Below are 20,971 nucleotides of genomic sequence, written 5' to 3'. Positions count from 1 at the left end.
AAGATGAAAAATAAATTCTTAAATGTAAAAATAAATATCTAAGAAAAGAATTTATATATAAATTGTAATAATAAAAAAAAACAATTTCCAAATATATGACAGAATGATTTTTAAAAAATATTCTTTATAATTAAAGAACATTTTTAAAAATATTCTTATAAAAATGCACATATTACAAAATTAATATTAAAAATACAATATTTATCACAATCACTTAAAAGATTGATGCTAAGTTTATTTGTGCTTTTCAAAATTCTAACTTACTTTCACAGTTAAATTAATATGGCGATAGGTGTACATATGCAAATTTATTAATTATTTATTAGTATAAAATTGATAGTATAACAAGTTTTATAAAAAATACATTTATTATTTTTGTTTAATAATATACAGAATAATTGTACAGAAAATTATAATTAATAATATAAATTTACTTTTATCGAAAATTTAATTTCACATTTCTATAAATGTCTTTTTGAGTATTTAACTTGTATTTAATATAAATAATAGTGAATAAATTTTTGTTCTTTGTAGTTATAATGAAAGATGTACAGTTGTATAAATCTGTCTGAGACAATTAAGCAATAATAATGTTAGTGTGTATGTGTGTGAGAGATATATGTTACAAACTTAAAATAAGATTTAAAGATAAATTATAATAGATACATATTTCTGTTTTTACAAAATATAACTCGAAATATTATTAGAAGCAAAATATCGTCAAGTTATTAAACTACAAAAAATATTAATAAAAATATTAATTTGCATATAATAAAAAATTAATTTCTATTTATTTTTACATTTACAGTATATATAAGTATTTAACAGAATTACATAATTGACCAAACACACACAATACTTAAATGTAAATGAGTGAAACTGAATTGTAAATATATAAGACAATAATTGATATCTTTAAGAAATATTTGAAATCAAAAAAAGGATCTTTGGAGGATATGCATGTATGTCAACTGTATTTTATTATGCTAATGAAAAGAATTTTGTATTTTTACATGATGATTCAATGTATGTAAAAAAATAAATCTTTATCATCAATATACATGTGCAATTTATATTACATATCTAAAATATTAAAAAAAAAAAGAAACTTTTGAAATGTATCCTTGATTATTCATATTTTTTTAAAGATATTTAATAGCAAAGAGATCAAAAAGAAATCATATATCTATGAATTGTACAAGCAATTGTCTAGTTAAATTTAAATTGGATTTAAGAGTAACTATGATATAAAAATAAAACATTTTAGATGAATACAAATAAATGCAAAAATATATGTTAATGTATATATGAGCGTATAAAATAATTAGATATTTGTAATATTATACTATATGTGTTAGTTTCCAGGATAGCTTTCTTCCACTTTACTTCCCAAGCATATTTATTGTTGACCCCATTCTTTCTTTTCATATGATACTTGTCTACAATTAAACTTAAATTAGATATAAGAGTAATTACAAAATAAAAATGTATTATTCACATTCATTTTTAAGATATTTGTTAGTAAAGAGAAGAAAATATATATATATATGAATTGTACGATTAACTACAGTATACAGTTAGTATAAATTGGATACAAAAGTAATTACTGAAGTAAAAATAAAAATCTATAGATTAATACGAATAAGCAAAAATTATATATATATATATATATATATATATATATATATATATATATATGTAAATATGAATAGAAAAAAAATGATTAGAGGTTGGTAATATTTTACGCTATGTGTGTTGCCTTTCATATTCCAGCATAGCTTCTTTCCGTTCTACTCCCCAGGAATAATTATTGCTACCATTCTTTCCTTTCACACGGTGACATGGTACAATATATGCGATATAATTCTTAGAAATTGCAGATCCCACTGCTATTGCAGCTTTAGGATTACCTATGTCTTGTGCAATCTTTTCATATGTAGTGATTGTTTTGTTAGGGATACTTATCAAAGATCTCCATACTTTGATTTGGAATTCTGTACCTTTCATTAGGACACGAATAGAATGCAGATGAGATGTATCAGGATGAAAAATTTTCTCAATGATAGCTTTCGTTTTGCTTTCGGTATCTTCTAATATTTTAGTCATCGGCCATTTCAGCTTTAGAATTTTCAGAGCTTCACTCTCGTCTTCGTCGAATCCTAAATAAGTTACATCTTCATCGGTGTCAGTTATAGCGATTAAACATTTCCCAAAAGATGTCCGATGAAATGCATATAACAGGTGAAACGTCATATATACGTTTTTGTATTTGTCCACTGTTATACTTCGAAATATAACCATGATTATGAAGCAATTAAATGCTAGGTGTAATCGACAAATAATGCAAGAATTAGTTTGAAAAAGTTACTGCGCCACTTGAATGCTTATTTCATCATGTGTTACACACGTGTATCCAATGGGCGCAAGCGCAGCAGCAGAGCTTTGATTGGTCGAAAGTTACATTCACGTAGCCTTTCATTCACAAGTATGATTACCAAAAAAATTCAATTCATAAGAATATATAAATATAAAAATATTAAAAATATTTACGTAATAATTAATATTCTCTTGAAAATTTTATAATACATTTTTGTTTATTATTTGTTATTAAGGTAAAGTATAATGTACATTTTTTTATTTATTATTAAAGTAATATATATTTAAATATTTAGATTAAGCTAGATATTCACAAGATGTATACAAACATACAAAATGTCTTACATAATAATATTTTAAGTATACTGAAAAACTTTATTACAATCTTCCTATTTAATAATAAATTGCCTGATGAAAACAGGTGCTGCATGAGCATCGACACGACATAAAACTCCGCGACTTTTTGCATCAGATAATAATGCATTCCACATTTTATCCTTCTGTAAAACAAAGATTTGTTTGATTTAAATTAAGAAAAATATAGAGAAACGGAAAATTTTTAGAATTCAAATTTAAAATTATTTTTTATATTTACTAGGAAGGTATTAAAATTTCCACATAATATCAGACTGTATTTAGCTCTCGTGAGTGCTACACAGAGTCTTTGCCTGTCTGATAAAAATCCAATACCATGACTTCTCACACAGGACATTATTATAATATCTCTTTCTTGGCCTTGAAAACTGTCAACTGTATTAACTTCAAAACTAATTTTGTTTCTCAAATTATCCGGAATAGAAGATATCCTGAGAGATATAAGTATCATAATAAATTTACAAATTTACTGTAGCAAAGAAAAAGAAATTATTGCTTTTACAACTTACTTTTCATTTATTTTATTCAATACAAGAGTCCTTTGATTATTATATGGCGTGAGAACTCCAAGAGAAATAGGATTCACATTCTCCCAATTTGTAAATGTTAACATAGCAAGAATTGTTTTGGCAATAAATTCTGCTTCTATAGTGTTGGAAAATTTATCCTCGTTTTGCTTAAAATTATGATCCAATATTCTGTAAGAATGAAACGGGAATTTCATTCTAAAATCAATACTATTTTTCAATTTTCCATCATAGAAATATTTATTTGGCCAATACGAGATGGCATAATCCATACGATATTGCATGTTTAACATTATTATAGGATTATTTTGTTGTGATGTGAAAACGTTCTGTATTCTCGAAAATACCGACTGATCTAATTTCAACTTCTTTGCTCGCTGGCTTAAGACAGTCGCGGGCAACTGATTTGGATCACCCACCAAAACCAACGTTTTCACTCCCAACATCAATGGTATCAAAGTCTCCGCTTCGCAGCTCTGTGTTGCTTCGTCAACAATGCAGACGGATATTCTTTCCTTGTATCCTCCGAAAATAGATTCCATTTGATTGGTGTAACAGGACGAAAGTGTACAAGCAATTATATCGGCGCCTGTAAGAATTATATTTTCCGCCATACGCTGATATTTAGTGCGATCTTTTGAACTGAACTCATTAATCGGTTTACCACATTTCACTAATTCATATCTCATTAACGTTTCCATTAGTCTTCTTCTTATTTCTTTCTTTTTGTCTTCGTCTTTTTGTTGCAAACTCGAGAGCTCAGCTTTAAGCGAATTAATCTTTGCTTCCAATATCGCTAATTCCTCGGTATTATCAGAATAAACTGCTTCCTGCGATATTTTCGTCAAGTGTCGTTTCCCCAATTCCGTCACAGAAATGGGCTTAGCCATTAGATGCATAGATTCCATTCGGCCAATACGTACCATATTGAAACGATTCTTTTTTAGTTTAGACCTGACGTTCAAAAGTCTTAATACAATTTCGTCGATGGCGGCATTAGACGGCGCACAAATTAGGATCCTTAAGGTTTTCCGGTTTGTATGCTCACTATATAGTATTTGGCTCACCAGATTTACAATTACTTTAGATTTGCCGGTTCCTGGGGGTCCTTGAATAAAACATAATTTATTCTCTTTTTTTAGTACGGTTTTTGTTACTTTGTATACAGCCTCCATCTGTTTCGGATTCAAATTGTCTCTTGTGACCAGTGAGGAACATGTAAATTGTTCGTCCATTGGTGGTAATTGATATTCCTCAATTTTCGGGTTTAAAATTAAATTTGAAATAGGAGATTGAGGAAGATATTGCAATGCTTGTACCATTCTAATATTCGCTCGTAGATACATAACCGTTCGGATTCTTTGCACTCTATTTACAGGAAAATCGTGCTGGAGAGGTCGCGTCAACAAAGTATATGTTAATATTGCATATGGATTTTTGACATACTTTATTAGCTCCTGATTATAAAGTGTGAAATTTGTGATAATCATTTGTTGCATATTAGTGACATATGCAAATATCCTATTAACATTTTGTTTTTTATAAGTATTCGTGATATATTCGATGCACACTAAATCCCCATAAATAGGATGCACTTTGTTAAGATCTTCTTTCTTAACTAAAACTTCAAGTTTCAGAGTTGTCAGGAACAAATTGGTCGATGGTATTGGAGTACATGTAGGATTCTCGACTACGGAGCACATCATGGTGGCACGTTGTTTATTCTTCTCAATCATTTCAAACTCTTTGGTCATTGCGCACCATATCTCAAGTAATAAAAGAGGCATCACAATCTTATAATACTGTTTATAGGAATCATAGCTTAATTTCATAGTTTGAAGTTCGCTTTGGGGTACAATCGGTGGGTCACCCTTCAAATATCGCTGTTCCTCGAGCCACACTGGATTCCACTTGAAAATATAAAATAAAAATTCTTCCAATTTTGGACTCCATTCTGCACTGGTCGGAGGAGTTCTTAATTTATTCGGAGGTATAGGTGCGTCTTTCCCCACTAATTTTTTTAAAGAATTACACTGATCAATTTCATATTCTCTTATTTCTGATTTCTCAAGAAAAGTCACTTTCTTCTTTTTTTTCGATTTAAAATTCGATTTTACAATGTTGGATGATAAATTTTCTTTTTGCACAGTAGGATCATGTTCAGTTAATCTATCTCGTTCAGATATCTTTACACTTTCGTTACTTTTTCTTATCTTCTTGTTACTGCTGCCTTTTTTTTCTTTACTTTTTTTACTGTCTATCACTTTGGAATCCTTTTTGCTATTCTTAGATACTTGAATAGCATTCGTATTATTCAATTGTAAAGACTGTTTTAATGATGTAGCAATATCATTTACTGTATTTTTAGAAACATTTTTCTGATAAGATTTTTGTGTTTTAGAAATTGAGGATGTCTTCAACATATTAGCTATATCAGTTAATCGTTCTTTACCCTGATTATTCGATTTTGGTAAGTTCACAGACTTCTCCACAAATGATTTAGATGTTGACGGCTCTTGCTCATTGATGAGAAAATCGCCTCGATTTTTCAATGATACTTTAGCTATTGCTTTAGCAGTTCTACGCTTAATATTTTTGTCATTTTTGATGGATAGTTTCTTTTTTTCTTCAGCAATTTCTTTCAATTTTATTTTTCTCTTTTCGATTATCATTTTCTTTTGATCTTTAGAAATAGCTTTTGTTTCATTTGATGAATGACAGTCAGCCGTCGATGTAGATGGTTTTTCATGATGTTTTTGTTTTTTAATATAGAAATTATCATTAACTTTTCCTTCTAATTCTAATATCTTCTTTTTTTTTCTCAACTTTGAGGGTGATTTTTCTGTATCTTTTTGTGCTTTATCTTTACAATTAACTCGATTTCTTCTTGCAGGTAAATTTAGTGGTTCTATTATTGGGATTAATCGTTTTAATGTTGTGACTGATTTTCTTACAACTGATTTTTGTTTCATACCTTCTATTTGCTTATCTAATTCTGTACTTAACACTATATTAGTTTTTCGTTTATTTGTATCACTAGTGATTTTCAAAGTGGATTTATTAGAAGGTTCAACATCATTTATATCCATCACTTTTGTTTCCATTATCAGTAAATTATTATTATTATTGTTGTTATTATTATTTTCTGATTTCTTAGAATTATCGTCTATGTTTGTATTTATATCATCGATATTTTTCAAGTTAGATTTGTTAGAAGGACCAACATCATTTATATCCATCTCTTTTGTTTCTGTCGTCAGTAAATTATTATTATTATTATTCTTATTATTATTTTCTGATTTCTTAGAATTGTCATCTATATTTATATTTGTATCATCAATATTTTTCAAAGTAGATTTGTTAGAAGAATCGACATCATTTATATCCATCGGTTCTGTTTCTGTCATCAGTAAATTATTATTACTATTTTCTGATTTCTTAAAATTATCTGTGTTTCTATTAAGGACATCATTTTCTTGCCATATTCCCAAATCGATTTCATTTTTTACAATTATGTTGGGATCAAATTTTTTATCTTCGTTAAGCAGTTGACTTCTAGATAACCGTTCCAACCATGGATTATCTTCATCTTCACTGTCTGTTAAAAAGATGACTTCGTCATCTATATCTAAATCAATTTTCTCAATGTTTTGATCATCATTGTTGATATATTGTCGTTTAATTTCGCTATCGTTCTCTGTATTTTCTTCATATTTGATGTCAAATAATTGAGAACATGGAAATACTTCTTCTTCATCATCACTCAAATCAATAACATCAATTTCTGAAAACCGAGTCTTTGGTTCATATTTTATTTTTTTTAACTTTATTAATGATGCGTCACGAGTCATGTTAACATCTATAGATGCCTCTTCATCATCTTCTGTTTGCTCATCTTCCACTATAATGATTTGATTTTCAGAACATATAAAGTTTGAATTCTTCGAAGGATTTAATGCATCATTTGTTGTATCTATGTTACTTGAGATGTTTTCTTTGATATCTATTTTGTTTATGGTTCTATTAGTATTATCGCTTTCTTCTTTATTATTCCCATCAATAATGATATCCATTTTCGCATTGAAATTTAATTTATTGTTATCTAAATATGTAGCAGATTTATGATCTTTAATATTTTGATTCTTTTTATCTTGTACAAGAGATGTGTGAATTATTTCAATGTCATCTTCTATCTCCATATCCATAATATGAGATTCAGTTTCTACTGAATTATTTGTGGTACTACTACTGGCTAAACTTTTGTTAATACAAGAAACAATTTCTGCAACAAAAATTTAATTAATCTAATTAATTTAAGGGTAAAATTGATCACAAAATTACATTACAAATAAATGTTCCTCTTCATTGTCTATTATAAAAAAAATAAGGATTTACCTTCTGATAAAGTAGCTTTGGGACTATGTGCATTTTTATCTGTGTTTTTAAATTTTTTATTTGGCACTTTGATATTATCTGAATTAAATCGTTTTTTTCCTAAAGTACATTCTGCAGAAGAAGTAGGTGTTCTAGGTGATGTATTACCATTTAAAATTGTGCTAGGCAAGGCACCAATTTCTTTCACTAATATTTCTACTTTTTTATCAAGAGAGGACTAAAAAATCCAATAATCAAATTTTAATAACAGAAAAATGTTTCTGATATAAACATTAAATATTAATCTTAAATATAAAATAATATAAAATATCCTACCTCTATGACGCAAACTTTGTAAGTATAAAATGTATTATCCTTTGGATCAATATTTGCGCAGCCAAGTCCAATAATGTCATTTTCATACAATTTGACCATCTGATGAGAATTTTGTAATACACGATTGACATAAATACCATTCGAGCTCTAATAAAATTTCAAAATTTTAATATTTTTCAATTTATTAAAAGATCGACAATATCAAAATTATATGATTATATTTTATACATACTCCTAAATCTGTGATATATAAATCACCACTGTCACGAACAAATAGACAATGTCTACGAGATACAAGTAGACTAAGGCAAATAATCATATTCTCCTTGCCTCTACCACAACTGTACTGGAAAAATTTAAATATAAATGTATTAAAACAATTTATAAAAAAAATATATATATATATATATATATATATATATATATATAGAGAGAGAGAGAGAGAGAGAGAGAGAAAATAAATAATTATAATGAATCAAGAAAAATCTTCTGTTGCTTAAAGCTTAAAATGTCATTAATATATATATATGTAAAGAATTATAATTTTATTTATATTTAAAAAAATTTTAAGCAACACAAATATAACATATATTTATATATGTATGTATGATATCTTGTTATACATAATTATAATATATATAAAATGAGAGAAAAAATTGTTACTTAAATAAATTAATAATGCTTAAAATTAACTTTGCATCATATAATAAAATTAGTGTTTTTTAAATAGTACTTAATCAAAGCAAAATATTTAAATAAAATCTTTGATTGTATCAGTGAAAACTTTTCCTCTCTGACGAAGTTAGCTTTTACGAAGTGAGTTTCCCGGGTTTATACACAATGTTTAATGTAGTGTTGTAAATGATTTATGAAAATAATTTAAGAAAAATACCTTGCTTACCGATTGATTGGGCGCGTCAAAGATGAAGCGCATTTTATCTACATTGTGCTGTCGTTCTATTGCGAAATACATCCTGCGCAATTATGTACATAAAAAATATATCTCGTTTTTATACGAGGACTCACAACCTCATGTTAACCTGCGAACACGAAAATGCTTTTACTTGTGCGCATGTTTTTCCGTTTGTTTCTTCATTGTTTCCGGTAAAAAATAAAATAGAACAATAAATTCGTGTCCATCTGCTATGCTTAATCTAACATTAAATTCAATTTTTTTAATTTAAAATATAAACATCCAGTTTATTTACTTGTTTCAAAGAGAGGAACAAAGAATAGCGAAGGAAAATGCGCCAAACACGCGCCAGAGAGAAAACTGAGAGATGTCATGGCCTGCTTTTAGATGATCCCTGAAAGCGATATTCCCTCTATGGACATTGAAAACGTGGACATGAACTACAAAGCCAATGTCCATGAATGTTCTCAGAGGGTATCATGTGCACAATTTCTGGTTTCGTTCCGTGCTATGTGCACGAAATGCCGGTAACACCAGAGTATAACAAGACACTCATGTATATAAATTGATAGTAAATAAATTATGCAATCGTGAAAGATACTATAATCTTCCAATGTAATGTTCAAAGATGAAATAAATATTTTTCTATATTCATTGCCATGTTTATATATTTTTATTTACAAAACACAAAATGTCTGCTGTGGAATAAAAACATTTTTAACCGTTATTTCTATAAATCTTAATTAGCAATAAACTGATCTTTGATATTTATTAATCACTTTTTTAATTATTTAAAAAAGTTATTATATTATTAATTATTTACTTATTTATTTATTACTTATTTATTATTAATACATGTATAGAATTATTAATACATGTATAGAATTTGTCAAATTAATCACTGATTGTTCTAAAGTTTTTATAATTAAGATTCGGAAAATATAGTTGCAAAATATTTTAAATATCTCTTCCTTTATATAAAATATAAAGAATTCATATGTTCCATTCTAATATAGTCAACATTATTTATATACTTTTATTATAATTTTCTTACCAGCATAATATTTTTATGCTTAATATTTTATATAATACAATGTACTAAATTATAAAATTTAATTTAATATAATTACAAATTTAATATAATTACAAATAGTATTACTATTAATAAATAGGTTGTATTCATACTGTCTTTTAATTTCTAATCATTTCCAATCATTATGCATTTCTATTATCTATTTCTATTATCTATTATTTTCTTCTTCGAGTTCTTGGATTAGTTCTTGGTTTATTGTATATTCCTTGGTGTTAAGATCATAGGGATTATCATCATTTGTCATGCTTATTCCTTCCTATGGAGTCCATCGAAATATTTTCTATGGACATTTGTTCTCTCGAGTATAGATATTCAAATCACCCAGAGAAAGAGAGAAAGAGGAGGAGAAAGGATTTGAGATATTCAAATCACTGTAGTTGTCTTTTTTCTATTTTCTCAATTACTGTCTCTTTTTCTTTTATTTTATTCAAAAATATTAATATAATTAAAAATAACATATATATAATTTTGATATCTTTCTTAGTCTGACTCTTTCCCTTCGACTTGTCCGGCATAGGTAACCCTAAGGCCGGCATTCATAATTCATTCTTATATTTAAGATCGTCTTAAGTAAGTTGGAAAATACAACTATTTTACTAACTGATCGGAATCTCAAGACGCGATTTAAGATCATACTTAAGATTATTTTAAATATAAAAATAGTCTACATATATAAATATCGGCGTATTATACGTTACTGCCGGCATAGTTCTTAGGTTCATTAGAGTACTCAAACCTCATCCGGCAAATGCCTCTGTAAGGTGGAGATACGAGGAAAAAATTTTTTTTTAATTTTATTTTTATTTTCTTTCAATACAGGGTTTAATACAAAAATGAATGTAAAATATAATTTGAAACTTAATACAAAATAATTTTTATTTATTACATGGAATAATTTAATACACGAAAATGTTTCTAAAATATACATATAATATAAAATTTACTAAAAATTTTTATATAGTCCAGACAAGCCCGATTAGCGATGATTAATTATGCAACATTTATCATTGATAATCGATATGCGATAATAGAATTTAATAAGTTTTATGTAACGTAAATATATATAATCATGATTAAAAAAGTCATTAATAAAATTATTGATCATTTCTTCGATTGTAGAAGAAAATATTTGCATTACTATCGCATTTTGTGTAGATTATCAAAGGAAATATTCAAAATACGAAAAAATAAAATAAGCTTCAATGTAAATCAACAATTAAATTACAAAATAAATCGCGATTTAAAATTCGCGAGAAAACGCGAATAAATAAATCGATAATAATAGGAATATTCGATTACGAGAAATATACGTATAATTTTTATAATATGATAATCAAAACTATCAATAGATACGCGCGCGATAATTATTATCACACAAATGATGATACACAAAGATATTTTGATAAACATTTGTGGTCCGCATTGTTTATGAACAATTATTACTTTAATGATATTTATAGAATAAAATATAATTCCCGCGACGCTTTATCTCGTTCTATTTTTCAATTATTTAAAATTTAATTATTTAATTTAGAATCAAAACGCACAGCAAAACAATCGAATCATAAATCGAAAAAATTAACATAATAAAAAGCTTTGCGATACATCAAATTAACAAATATTATTTAATTTATCCATGTAATCTAAAACTTTTATACACTTTAACATTTCGTGTATATGTTAAAGAACGTAAACTATATCAGCAGTGAATGGATAATAACACGATCGGCCTTGGCGGCGTATGACGCGCTGTGTTTACATGTACGGTCTTGATATCATTCACACGGCAACATTCGAAGAGTAAGGTGCGAAATACTTCGTATATTATTAAATTTTTTCTCTAACGATAAAACACAATTATGACTAGTATTAAAACATAATTCGCTATGATAATTATAATTAGTACTTGCTAAACTTTTAATTGTAATTACTACGCGATCGGGAATGCCGTGCAAAATGTCTCGCGATTTTTGCGTATACTAATATTAATTAACTAATCTTAATTAATCTTGTTTCCAGGAGTGAAAGTGAGTGCAACGAAAAAATAGCGAAGAAGAGGAAAAGCAAGTCTAAAAAGCACTGGGCCACGTACTAAGCAACATTATCCGGTAAATAGTTTATAAATTATTTATCATTTATATTTATCATTTATATTCAGATTATATATATATATATATATATATATATATATATATATATATATGTCATTTATATTCAGATCATATTATATATTGCATGTTTTCTCAATAACGATTCTCTCTCTTTCCCTCTCTTTCTCTCCCTCTCCCTCTCTCTCTCTCTCTCTCTCTCTCTCTCATTCTAAATTATCTAAATTATTTAAGTTTTTAAATTATATTAGTATAACATATATCTAAAATATTCTGGATTATCTTATTTTAATATACTTAAAATATCTATAATAAAATATTTTTATATTATTTAACACTTTTACATAGATAGTAATATTTCATAAACTGTTTCACAATAATATATTTAAATATTTTATGCATAAAAGATTCCATAATGAATAAATTGTTTAATAAATAATCAATTTTAATCAATCAATTAAAACACTTCTATAATTCATTATTCTATGCGTGTGTATTTTATAGTACATAAAATATTTCGACAACGAATTATCAATAAAATCATGACTTTGGCAAGAGTAGTGCGTTGTTTATATATTACAGTTTTGCTATCATTTGCTCGGTGATATATAAGCAATAAATAATGATACGAAACGTTTCGTATACTAATTAATTGTTTAAATAATAAATAATCATTTAATTAATCTATAAATATAAAAACTTCTACAATTTAATATTTTGCGTTACAATCAAACAACTAAACTTCAAATTTCTTTAAAATGTGAACATAAATTAATTATTAATTAAATGACTGCTATCACAACTTTATTTATTATTTTAATATTTTCATTCTTATAATTCGTATATTATACAGCATATAACATGCGTATCAGTAGCATACGCATTGCTGTAGCAAATAGCGAATGATTTTAATTTCGTGTAAAGGTAAATCTCATGTTGCTCTTTTATCATTTAAGTGCGTATATAAGTATGATTATTTTGTATGATTATTGAGAGTTTCGTGCAAAGTGCGCCACGTATTTGATTAATTATAATTATAATTATAATTAAATCGTGTTTGAATTAAATTCGTGAGTGAGTGAATGCCACAAAAAGAAATAACGAAAGATACGTAAGAGAAGAAAGGAAGTTTGGAACATACGGAGTAAAATGAAGTAACATGAAGTAAAACAATCGAATAATATATGTAAATAATTAGCATAACGAAAGGCCCCGTGACAAATTGTTTAATAAATAATCAATTTTAATACATAACTTAAAATGCTTCTATAATTTAATATTTCACGTTAATGTACAATATATTTTATAATATATAAAATATTTTGGTAACGAATTATCGATAACACGATGTTCGATTTTGGCAATATAAAATATAAACAGTAGCGCGCTATATTACGGTTTTGTCATTAATCGCACGGTGACTCTCGAGTAAAGTAGTGTTAAGAAACGCTTCGTATACTGTAATTTTTTTACTAGACACGATTACGGTTAGTATCGAAACATAATTTACTATAAATATTGACAAAAATTAATTAATTAAAGATTAATTAACGACATGAAACTGTATCGCAACGATACAGTTAAATCTTTATCGAATCGTAATCATTCATTACCGCGATTAAAAATTGAAACAGAAAAATACATAAAAAGGGATAAGAGAATTAAACATAATCTTTCGATCATCGATGCTTATTATATTATTTCTTTAATAATATTAAACTTAAATATATTTCAACGCTTTAAATTTTCTCAATCCTTGTTAATTAAACAATATACAATTTAATTGAGAATCGATTAAATGATAGTAATCCAAGATATTAAATAATCATTTCGATGATTGCGATCTTTACGGACAATAATTATTATTTCAATACTTAGAGTCACAAATATATTTCATCCGTGTTATTTTATCGTTCTTGAAAATCTAAATATAATTTGGATTGTGAGAGAACACGAACTAAAACAATTGAATTATACATGCAAATAATTAGCATAACAAAAGACTCCGTGAATTGATAAATAATCAATTTTAATCAATAAATTAAATTCTTTCATAATTTAATATTCCACGTTAATGTATATTATTTTAATGTTATTTATATTTATAATATATAAAATATTTTAGCAACGAATTATCGATAACATGACATTCGACTTTGGCAATATAAAATATAAACAGTAGCGCTTTATACGTTACCGCTTTGTCATCATTCGCACGGTGACTCTCGAGTAATGAAATAGTGGTAAGAAGCGCTTCGTATACTGTATTTTTTTTACTAAACACGATTACGATTAGTATTGAAACATAATTTGCTGTAAATATTAACAAAAATTAATTAATTAATAATTAATTAACGACATGAAATTGTATTGCAACGATAAATCTTTATCGAATCGCAATCATTCATTACTGGGAACAAAAATTAAAACACGGGATATGCAAAAAAGGATAAAAAAATTAATTATGATATCGATGCTTATTGTAACATTTCTTTAACAATATTAGAATTAACTATATTTCGACCAATTCGTTAAATTTTCTCAATCCTTATTAATAAAACAATATACAATTTAATCGAAAAACGATTAAATTATAGGGATCCAAAATATTAAATAATTACTTCGATAAATGCGATTTTTACGGACAATAATTATTATTTTAATATTTAGAATCACAAATATATTTTATCCGTGTTACTTTATCGTTCTACTTGATAATCTAAATATAATTTTGAATGTGAGAGAACGCGAAATAAAACAATCGAATTATAGATGCACATAATTAGCATAACAAAAGGTTCCGTGATAAATTGTTTAATATATAATCAATTTTAATCAATAAATTAAAATGCTTCATTAACTTAATATTCTGCGTTAATGTATATTTTACAATTTATAAAATATTTCAACGAATTATAGATAACGTCGTTCGTTCGATTTTGGCCAATATATTAAAATATAAAACAGTAGCGCTCTATACGGTTACCGTCTTTTGTCATCATTTCGCACGAGGTGACTCATCGAATAATAAAAAAAAAAAAAAAATGATATAATAAGATGATAAAAGGGATCCAAAATATTAAATAATCACTTCGATAATTGCGATTTTTACGGATAATAATTATTATTTTAATATTTAGAATCACAAATATATGTCATCCGTGTTACTTTTTCGTACTACTTGATAATCTAAATATAATTTAGGATATGAAAGAACGCGAAGTAAAACAATCGAATTATAGATGCAAATAATTAGCATAACAAAAGGTTCCGTGATAAATTGTTTAATATATAATCAATTTTAATCAGTAAATTAAAATATTCATTAACTTAATATTCCACGTTAATGTATATTTTATAATATATAAAATATTTTAGCAACGAATTATCGATAACATGACATTCGACTTTAGCAATATAAAATATAAACAGTAGCGCTCTATACGTTACCGCTTTGTCATCATTCGCATGGTGACTCTGGAGTAATAAAGTAATGGTGAGAAACGTTTCATATACTTTAATTTTATTACTAAACACGATTACGATTAATATAGGAACACAATTTGCTATAAACATTAACTAAATTAATTAAAAATTAATTAACGACATGAAACTGTATCGCAACAATAAGTCCTTATCGAATCGTAATCATTCATTATTGCGATTAAGAATTGAAACAGGGAATACATAAAACAGGATAAAAGAATTAATTATGTTATAATATCCATTACTGATGCTTATAATATTTCTTTAACAATACTAGAATTAACTATATTTCGACCAATGCTTTAAATTTTCTCAATCCTTATTAATTAAACATTATACAATTTAATCGAGAATCGATTAAATGATAGGAATCCAAGATATTAAATAATCACTTCGATAATTGCGATCTTTACAGACAATAATTATTATTTTAATACTTAGAGTCACAAATATATTTCATCCGTGTCTTTATCGTTCTTGACAATCTAAATATAATTTGGATTGTTGAGAGAACACGAAGTAAAACAATCGTATTATACATGCAAATAATTAGCATAACGAAAAGCTCCGTGATAAATTGTTTAATCAGTAACGAATTTAATGAATAAATTAAAATATTTGTATAATTTAATATTCCACGTTAATGTATATTTTATAATATATATGATATTCAGCAGCGAATTATCGAACACGGCGTTCGACTTTAGCAATATAAATTATAAACAGTAGCGCTCTATACGTTACCGCTTTGTCATCATTCGCACGGTGACTCTGGAGTAATAAAGTAGTGGTGAGAAACGTTTCATATACTTTAATTTTTTTACTAAACACGATTACGATTAGTACTGGAACATAATTTGCTATAAATATTAACTAAATTAATTAATTAAAAATTAATTAACGACATGAAACTGTATCGCAACAATAAATCTTTATCGAATCGTAATCATTCATTATTGCGATTAAGAATTGAAACAAGGAATACATAAAACAGGATAAAAAAATTAATTATGTTATAATATCCATCACTGATGCTTATAATATTTCTTTAACAATACTAGAATTAACTATATTTCGACCAATGCTTTAAATTTTCTCAATCCTTATTAATTAAACATTATACAATTTAATCGAGAATCGATTAAATGATAGGAATCCAAGATATTAAATAATCACTTCGATAATTGCGATCTTTACAGACAATAATTATTATTTTAATACTTAGAGTCACAAATATATTTCATCCGTGTCACTTTATCGTTCTTGACAATCTAAATATAATTTGGATTGTTGAGAGAACACGAAGTAAAACAATCGTATTATACATGCAAATAATTAGCATAACGAAAAGCTCCGTGATAAATTGTTTAATTAATAACGAATTTTAATGAATAAATTAAAATATTTGTATAATTTAATATTCCACGTTAATGTATATTTTGTAATATATAAAATATTCAGCAGCGAATTATCGAAAACGGCGTTCGACTTTGGCAATATAAAATATAAACAGTAGCGCTCTATACGTTACCGCTTTGTCATCATTCGCACGGTGACTCTCGAGTAATAAAGTTGTGGTGAGAAACGCTTCGTATATTGTAATTTTTTTTGTTAAACACGATTATGATTAGTCTTGAAACATAATTTGCTATGAAATTAATAAATGTTAATTAATTAAAAATTAGTTAACGACATGAAACTGTATTGCAACGATAAATCTTTATCGTATTGCAATCATTCATACCGCGATTAAAAATTAAAACATGTTATACATAAAAGAGGATAAGAGATTATGTGGCGATATTTCGATCATCGATACTTATTACAATATTTCTTTATAATATTAGAATATAATGTTAGAATTAAATATATTTCGACCAATGCTTTAAATTTTCTCAATCTTTGTTAATTAAATACACAATTCAAAAATCGATTAAATTATAGGGATCTAAAATATTAAATAATCACTTCGATAATTGCGATTTTTACGGATAATAATTATTATTTTAATATTTAGAATCACAAATATATTTCATTCGTGTTACTTTATTGTTCTACTTGATAATCTAAATATAATTTAGAATGTGAGAGAACGCGAAGTAAATCGATCGAGTTATAGATGCAAATAATTAGCATAACAAAAGACTCCGTGAATTGATTGATAAATAATTAATTTTAATCAATAAATTAAATACTTTCATAATTTAATATTTCACGTTACTGTATATTTTATAATATATAAAATATTTCGGTAACGAATTATCGATAACACGATGTTCGACTTTGGCAATATAAAATATAAACAGTAGTACGCTATACGAGTACGTTGCCGCTTTGTTCATCATTCGTACGGTGACTCTAATAAAGTAGTGGTAAGAAACGCTTCGTATATTGTAATTTTTTTGCTGCAAACACGATTACGATTAGTATTGAAACATAATTTACTATAAATTTAAATAAAAATTAATTAATTAGAAATTAGCGACATGAAACGATATCTTTATCGAATCGCAATTATTCATTACTGCTAACAAAAATTGAAACATAGGATACGTAAAAGAGGATAAGAGAATTAATTATATTATGATATCGATCATTGATGCTTATTATAATATTTCTTTAACAATATTAGAATTAAATACATTTTGATCAATGCTTTAAATATTTCTTTTATTAAAATATTTCTTTAATTAAATCTTTGTTAATTAAACAATAGTTATGTATGACAACATGTAATTATTTTAATATCTAATTCTTACGATACATTAATACGTGAGATACATTAATATGTTAAAATATTTCAACAATGAACAACAACATAATCATCCAACATAAACAGTATCATCCTAGTGATTTTGTTTTACCGTCTTGTTATGTAAATTTAAGTTTATATACTATATTACAAAATAAATTCCAAATTATATATATTATATTATATATTATATATTAAATAATATATTATATATTATATTATATTATATATAAAAAAATTATATATAATATAACCCTCCCATGGGGTACACCTTGTCGCGGTGGGAGGGCTTAGTACCTGGATGGTGCCTTGAGGTTTATTTTAAATTTTCCAATTTATGATAAATCTTAAGGTGCCTGAATGAGAAGCCAAGTATCCTTTCGCGTCGTCGGTGCCGTCAACGTGCCGCGGGACGGCAAGCGCTTCGTCAACGCGTCGCGTTAGGTATATACATATTAGGGAGTGCCGTTAAAGGTATATACATATTAAGTATATACATCGCGCGATCAAATATAAAAATTTTAATCGAAATTGTGCGGGAGTGCCGTTCAGTATCGCGCGTAAAATAACGAAAAATAGCGATATAAAAATATCGCTCGCGAGTGCGGGAGTGTCGTCACAATATCGCGCGCCAACAACATGAGAGGAGGAAAAGGCCTGGTAGAGGCATCTTGCATCGGCGAAGCAACCTGATGGTGAATATTTATTATTTGTATATCAATTATTATAAATCGTACGCATAATAATTCGTTCTTATAATTTAAAGGAATTAAAGAGGAAATTAGAGAGAAAGATTTTTATAAATATGAAAATTTCTATTTAAAAAATAATTTTAAAATTTATAAAATCTTCCCATATGTGTGTTATATCTGCTTATTATTTTACACACCGGATATGAAATTCTACAGCCTTGTTATAAATGAATTTTATATTTGTATGTTTCAGACGTAGTTTTAACGACAAACATAATAACGATAACTCGGCTACTGCACATCAATGTCATGGTGAGTAATAAAACTTTTATTTAATTTTAAGGAAACGGTAGAGATTGTAGATATATCTGTTGCCTTAAAATGGATGAGTTAGGATAGATTAAATAACTTTTAATAAATTCGTTTGAAATCTATTGCAGCCATCGCGAAAATATTACAGTATGTATATATTAATCATAAAGAAAGAAAATCGAGAAAAGATCATTTCTTGTAATTTTATCTAATTTATTGAAAAGAACATTAAAAATTGTATCAATTACATCTGATGCTAATTTATTCTTATAACATATATTTATCTTATCACTTATCTTATTCACTTATCTTATTCTAATTTCTTATAACTCGTCCATTATAGAATTTATTGTAGATATTGTTTTTAAACTTAATGTAAACCAAATGATTTATTAATATAATGAAATAACTTGTAATATGAAAAGTGTTATACACATATTAATTTTTTTATAAATTTATTATTAACTCGCGCATCTCATCTTGCACAAGATCGAAATTATTCCGGATTATTGTCGAGTTGTTATTTGATTCGTCGCGTTTTACTCTGTCGAATTTTTAAATTCGCAATTTATTTAGTAACTAAATTGTGTTTGATTTTTCGGAAGTTATTCTCATTCCATTTTGAAAATTTCCTTTTGATAATTTACACAAAATCGCTCGGGCAGTAATCCCAAATACTTTCTTTTTACAATCGGAACAACGAACAATAATTTTATTATTGATTCTGTTGTCCTTCGTTTCACGATTATATTTACGTTATATAAAACTTATAAATTCTATTGTGCAATCTACTTATAAATAATAAATGGTCACGTAATTATCGACAACGCCGGCTTCGACTTTGGCAACTATAAAAATATAACATAGCGCGCCATTATTTATTAAACAAATTTATCACCGGACTTTCGTTATGTTAATTATTTGCATCATAATGTCGATTGTTTTATTTTCGGCTGTTCTCTCACAATCCAAATTATCTAATATAGATTGTCAAGAAACGATAAAGTGCGTACGGATGAAATTATTTTGTGACTCTAAGTTATTAAAATAATATATTCTTGTTCCGTGAATAGAATCGCAATCATTCAAAAGTGATTATTTATAATAATATTCTTGAAACAATTTCTATCATCATCGATTCTTCTTGATTATTTATAGGACTTATAGGACCTGACGATAACGCAATTATTTTAATACTTATAGCTCTACCAAATATTTTTCAAAACGTCGTCAACTTTTATCGGCTTCTGTGACACTCTACTAAACTATAATTTATGGATAGTGAGCTGAAAAACACGAAGTAAGAGACAATCGAATTAAAGATGCCAATAAACGAAACATAACGAAAAGATCGACCGGATATAATGTTTAATAAAAATGAATTTTAATCAAGAAATTAAAATACAAATCCATTAATTTAATATTCGCGTTAATGTATCATTTATTAATAATAATAAAAATTAAAAATATTTCGACCAACAAATTATCGAATAACGCGCCGTTCGACTTTGGCAATATAAAATATAAACAGCAGGCATCTGCTAATACGTCTACCGCTTTGTCATCCATTCGCACGTGTGACTTGGAGTAATAGAAGTAGGGTGAGGAAACGTTTCATTATACTTTT

At 26.6% G+C, this 20,971-nt stretch overlaps 2 protein-coding genes across 6 annotated transcripts; both read right to left on the bottom strand.

Annotated features, from left to right (window-relative positions):
- Positions 1–1,289: 1,289 nt before the first annotated feature.
- On the bottom strand, positions 1,290–2,412 carry LOC105254737 (methylated-DNA--protein-cysteine methyltransferase). 2 transcript variants are annotated; one of them, XM_011263612.3, is made up of 2 exons: positions 1,760–2,412; positions 1,290–1,439 (listed from the first exon to the last, which is right to left on the bottom strand). In XM_011263612.3, exons 1-2 carry the CDS (start codon positions 2,299–2,301, stop codon positions 1,400–1,402), a joined length of 582 nt encoding a protein of 193 aa, XP_011261914.1. In that variant the 5' UTR covers positions 2,302–2,412; the 3' UTR covers positions 1,290–1,399. The 2 variants fall into 2 exon arrangements, with proteins under 2 accessions (XP_011261914.1, XP_011261915.1); XM_011263613.3 differs by having other exon boundaries at positions 1,310–1,439; positions 1,746–2,412.
- A 271-nt stretch (positions 2,413–2,683) lies between these two features.
- Positions 2,684–9,244, bottom strand: LOC105254743 (helicase sen1). Of its 4 annotated transcripts, XM_025412635.1 has the most exons (8): positions 9,197–9,244; positions 8,881–9,028; positions 8,221–8,334; positions 7,989–8,135; positions 7,674–7,890; positions 3,261–7,560; positions 2,972–3,182; positions 2,684–2,876 (listed from the first exon to the last, which is right to left on the bottom strand). In XM_025412635.1, the coding sequence occupies exons 2-8, from the start codon at positions 8,959–8,961 to the stop codon at positions 2,766–2,768; spliced, it is 5,181 nt and encodes a 1,726-aa protein (XP_025268420.1). In that variant the 5' UTR covers positions 8,962–9,028; positions 9,197–9,244; the 3' UTR covers positions 2,684–2,765. The 4 variants fall into 4 exon arrangements, with proteins under 4 accessions (XP_025268420.1, XP_025268419.1, XP_025268421.1 ...); XM_025412634.1 differs by lacking the exon at positions 9,197–9,244 and having other exon boundaries at positions 8,881–9,168; XM_025412636.1 differs by lacking the exon at positions 9,197–9,244 and having other exon boundaries at positions 8,890–9,168.
- Between the last annotated feature and the right edge of the window lie 11,727 nt (positions 9,245–20,971).

This window comes from Camponotus floridanus, unplaced genomic scaffold (genome assembly GCF_003227725.1).
Source record: "Camponotus floridanus strain SB8 unplaced genomic scaffold, Cflo_v7.5 scaffold54, whole genome shotgun sequence".
Classification (NCBI taxonomy): domain Eukaryota; kingdom Metazoa; phylum Arthropoda; class Insecta; order Hymenoptera; family Formicidae; genus Camponotus; species Camponotus floridanus.
Note: the sequence above shows the minus strand (reverse complement) of the source record. Positions and strands in the feature narration are given on the sequence as shown.

What these genes read in the sequence shown, in the direction of transcription:
- LOC105254737 (XM_011263612.3), bottom strand. Translation starts at nt 2,301, where the DNA reads ATGGTTATATTTCGAAGTATAACAGTGGACAAATACAAAAACGTATAT. An exon ending in GCTATGCTGGAATATGAAAG is followed by an intron (nt 1,440 to 1,759) that starts GCAACACACATA and finishes GTTTAATTGTAG; the next exon opens with ACAAGTATCATATGAAAAGA.
- LOC105254743 (XM_025412635.1), bottom strand. Translation starts at nt 8,961, where the DNA reads ATGTATTTCGCAATAGAACGACAGCACAATGTAGATAAAATGCGCTTC. An exon ending in CCAATCAATCGGTAAGCAAG is followed by an intron (nt 8,335 to 8,880) that starts GTATTTTTCTTA and finishes AAATTTTTCCAG; the next exon opens with TACAGTTGTGGTAGAGGCAA. An exon ending in TATATATCACAGATTTAGGA is followed by an intron (nt 8,136 to 8,220) that starts GTATGTATAAAA and finishes AAATTTTATTAG; the next exon opens with AGCTCGAATGGTATTTATGT.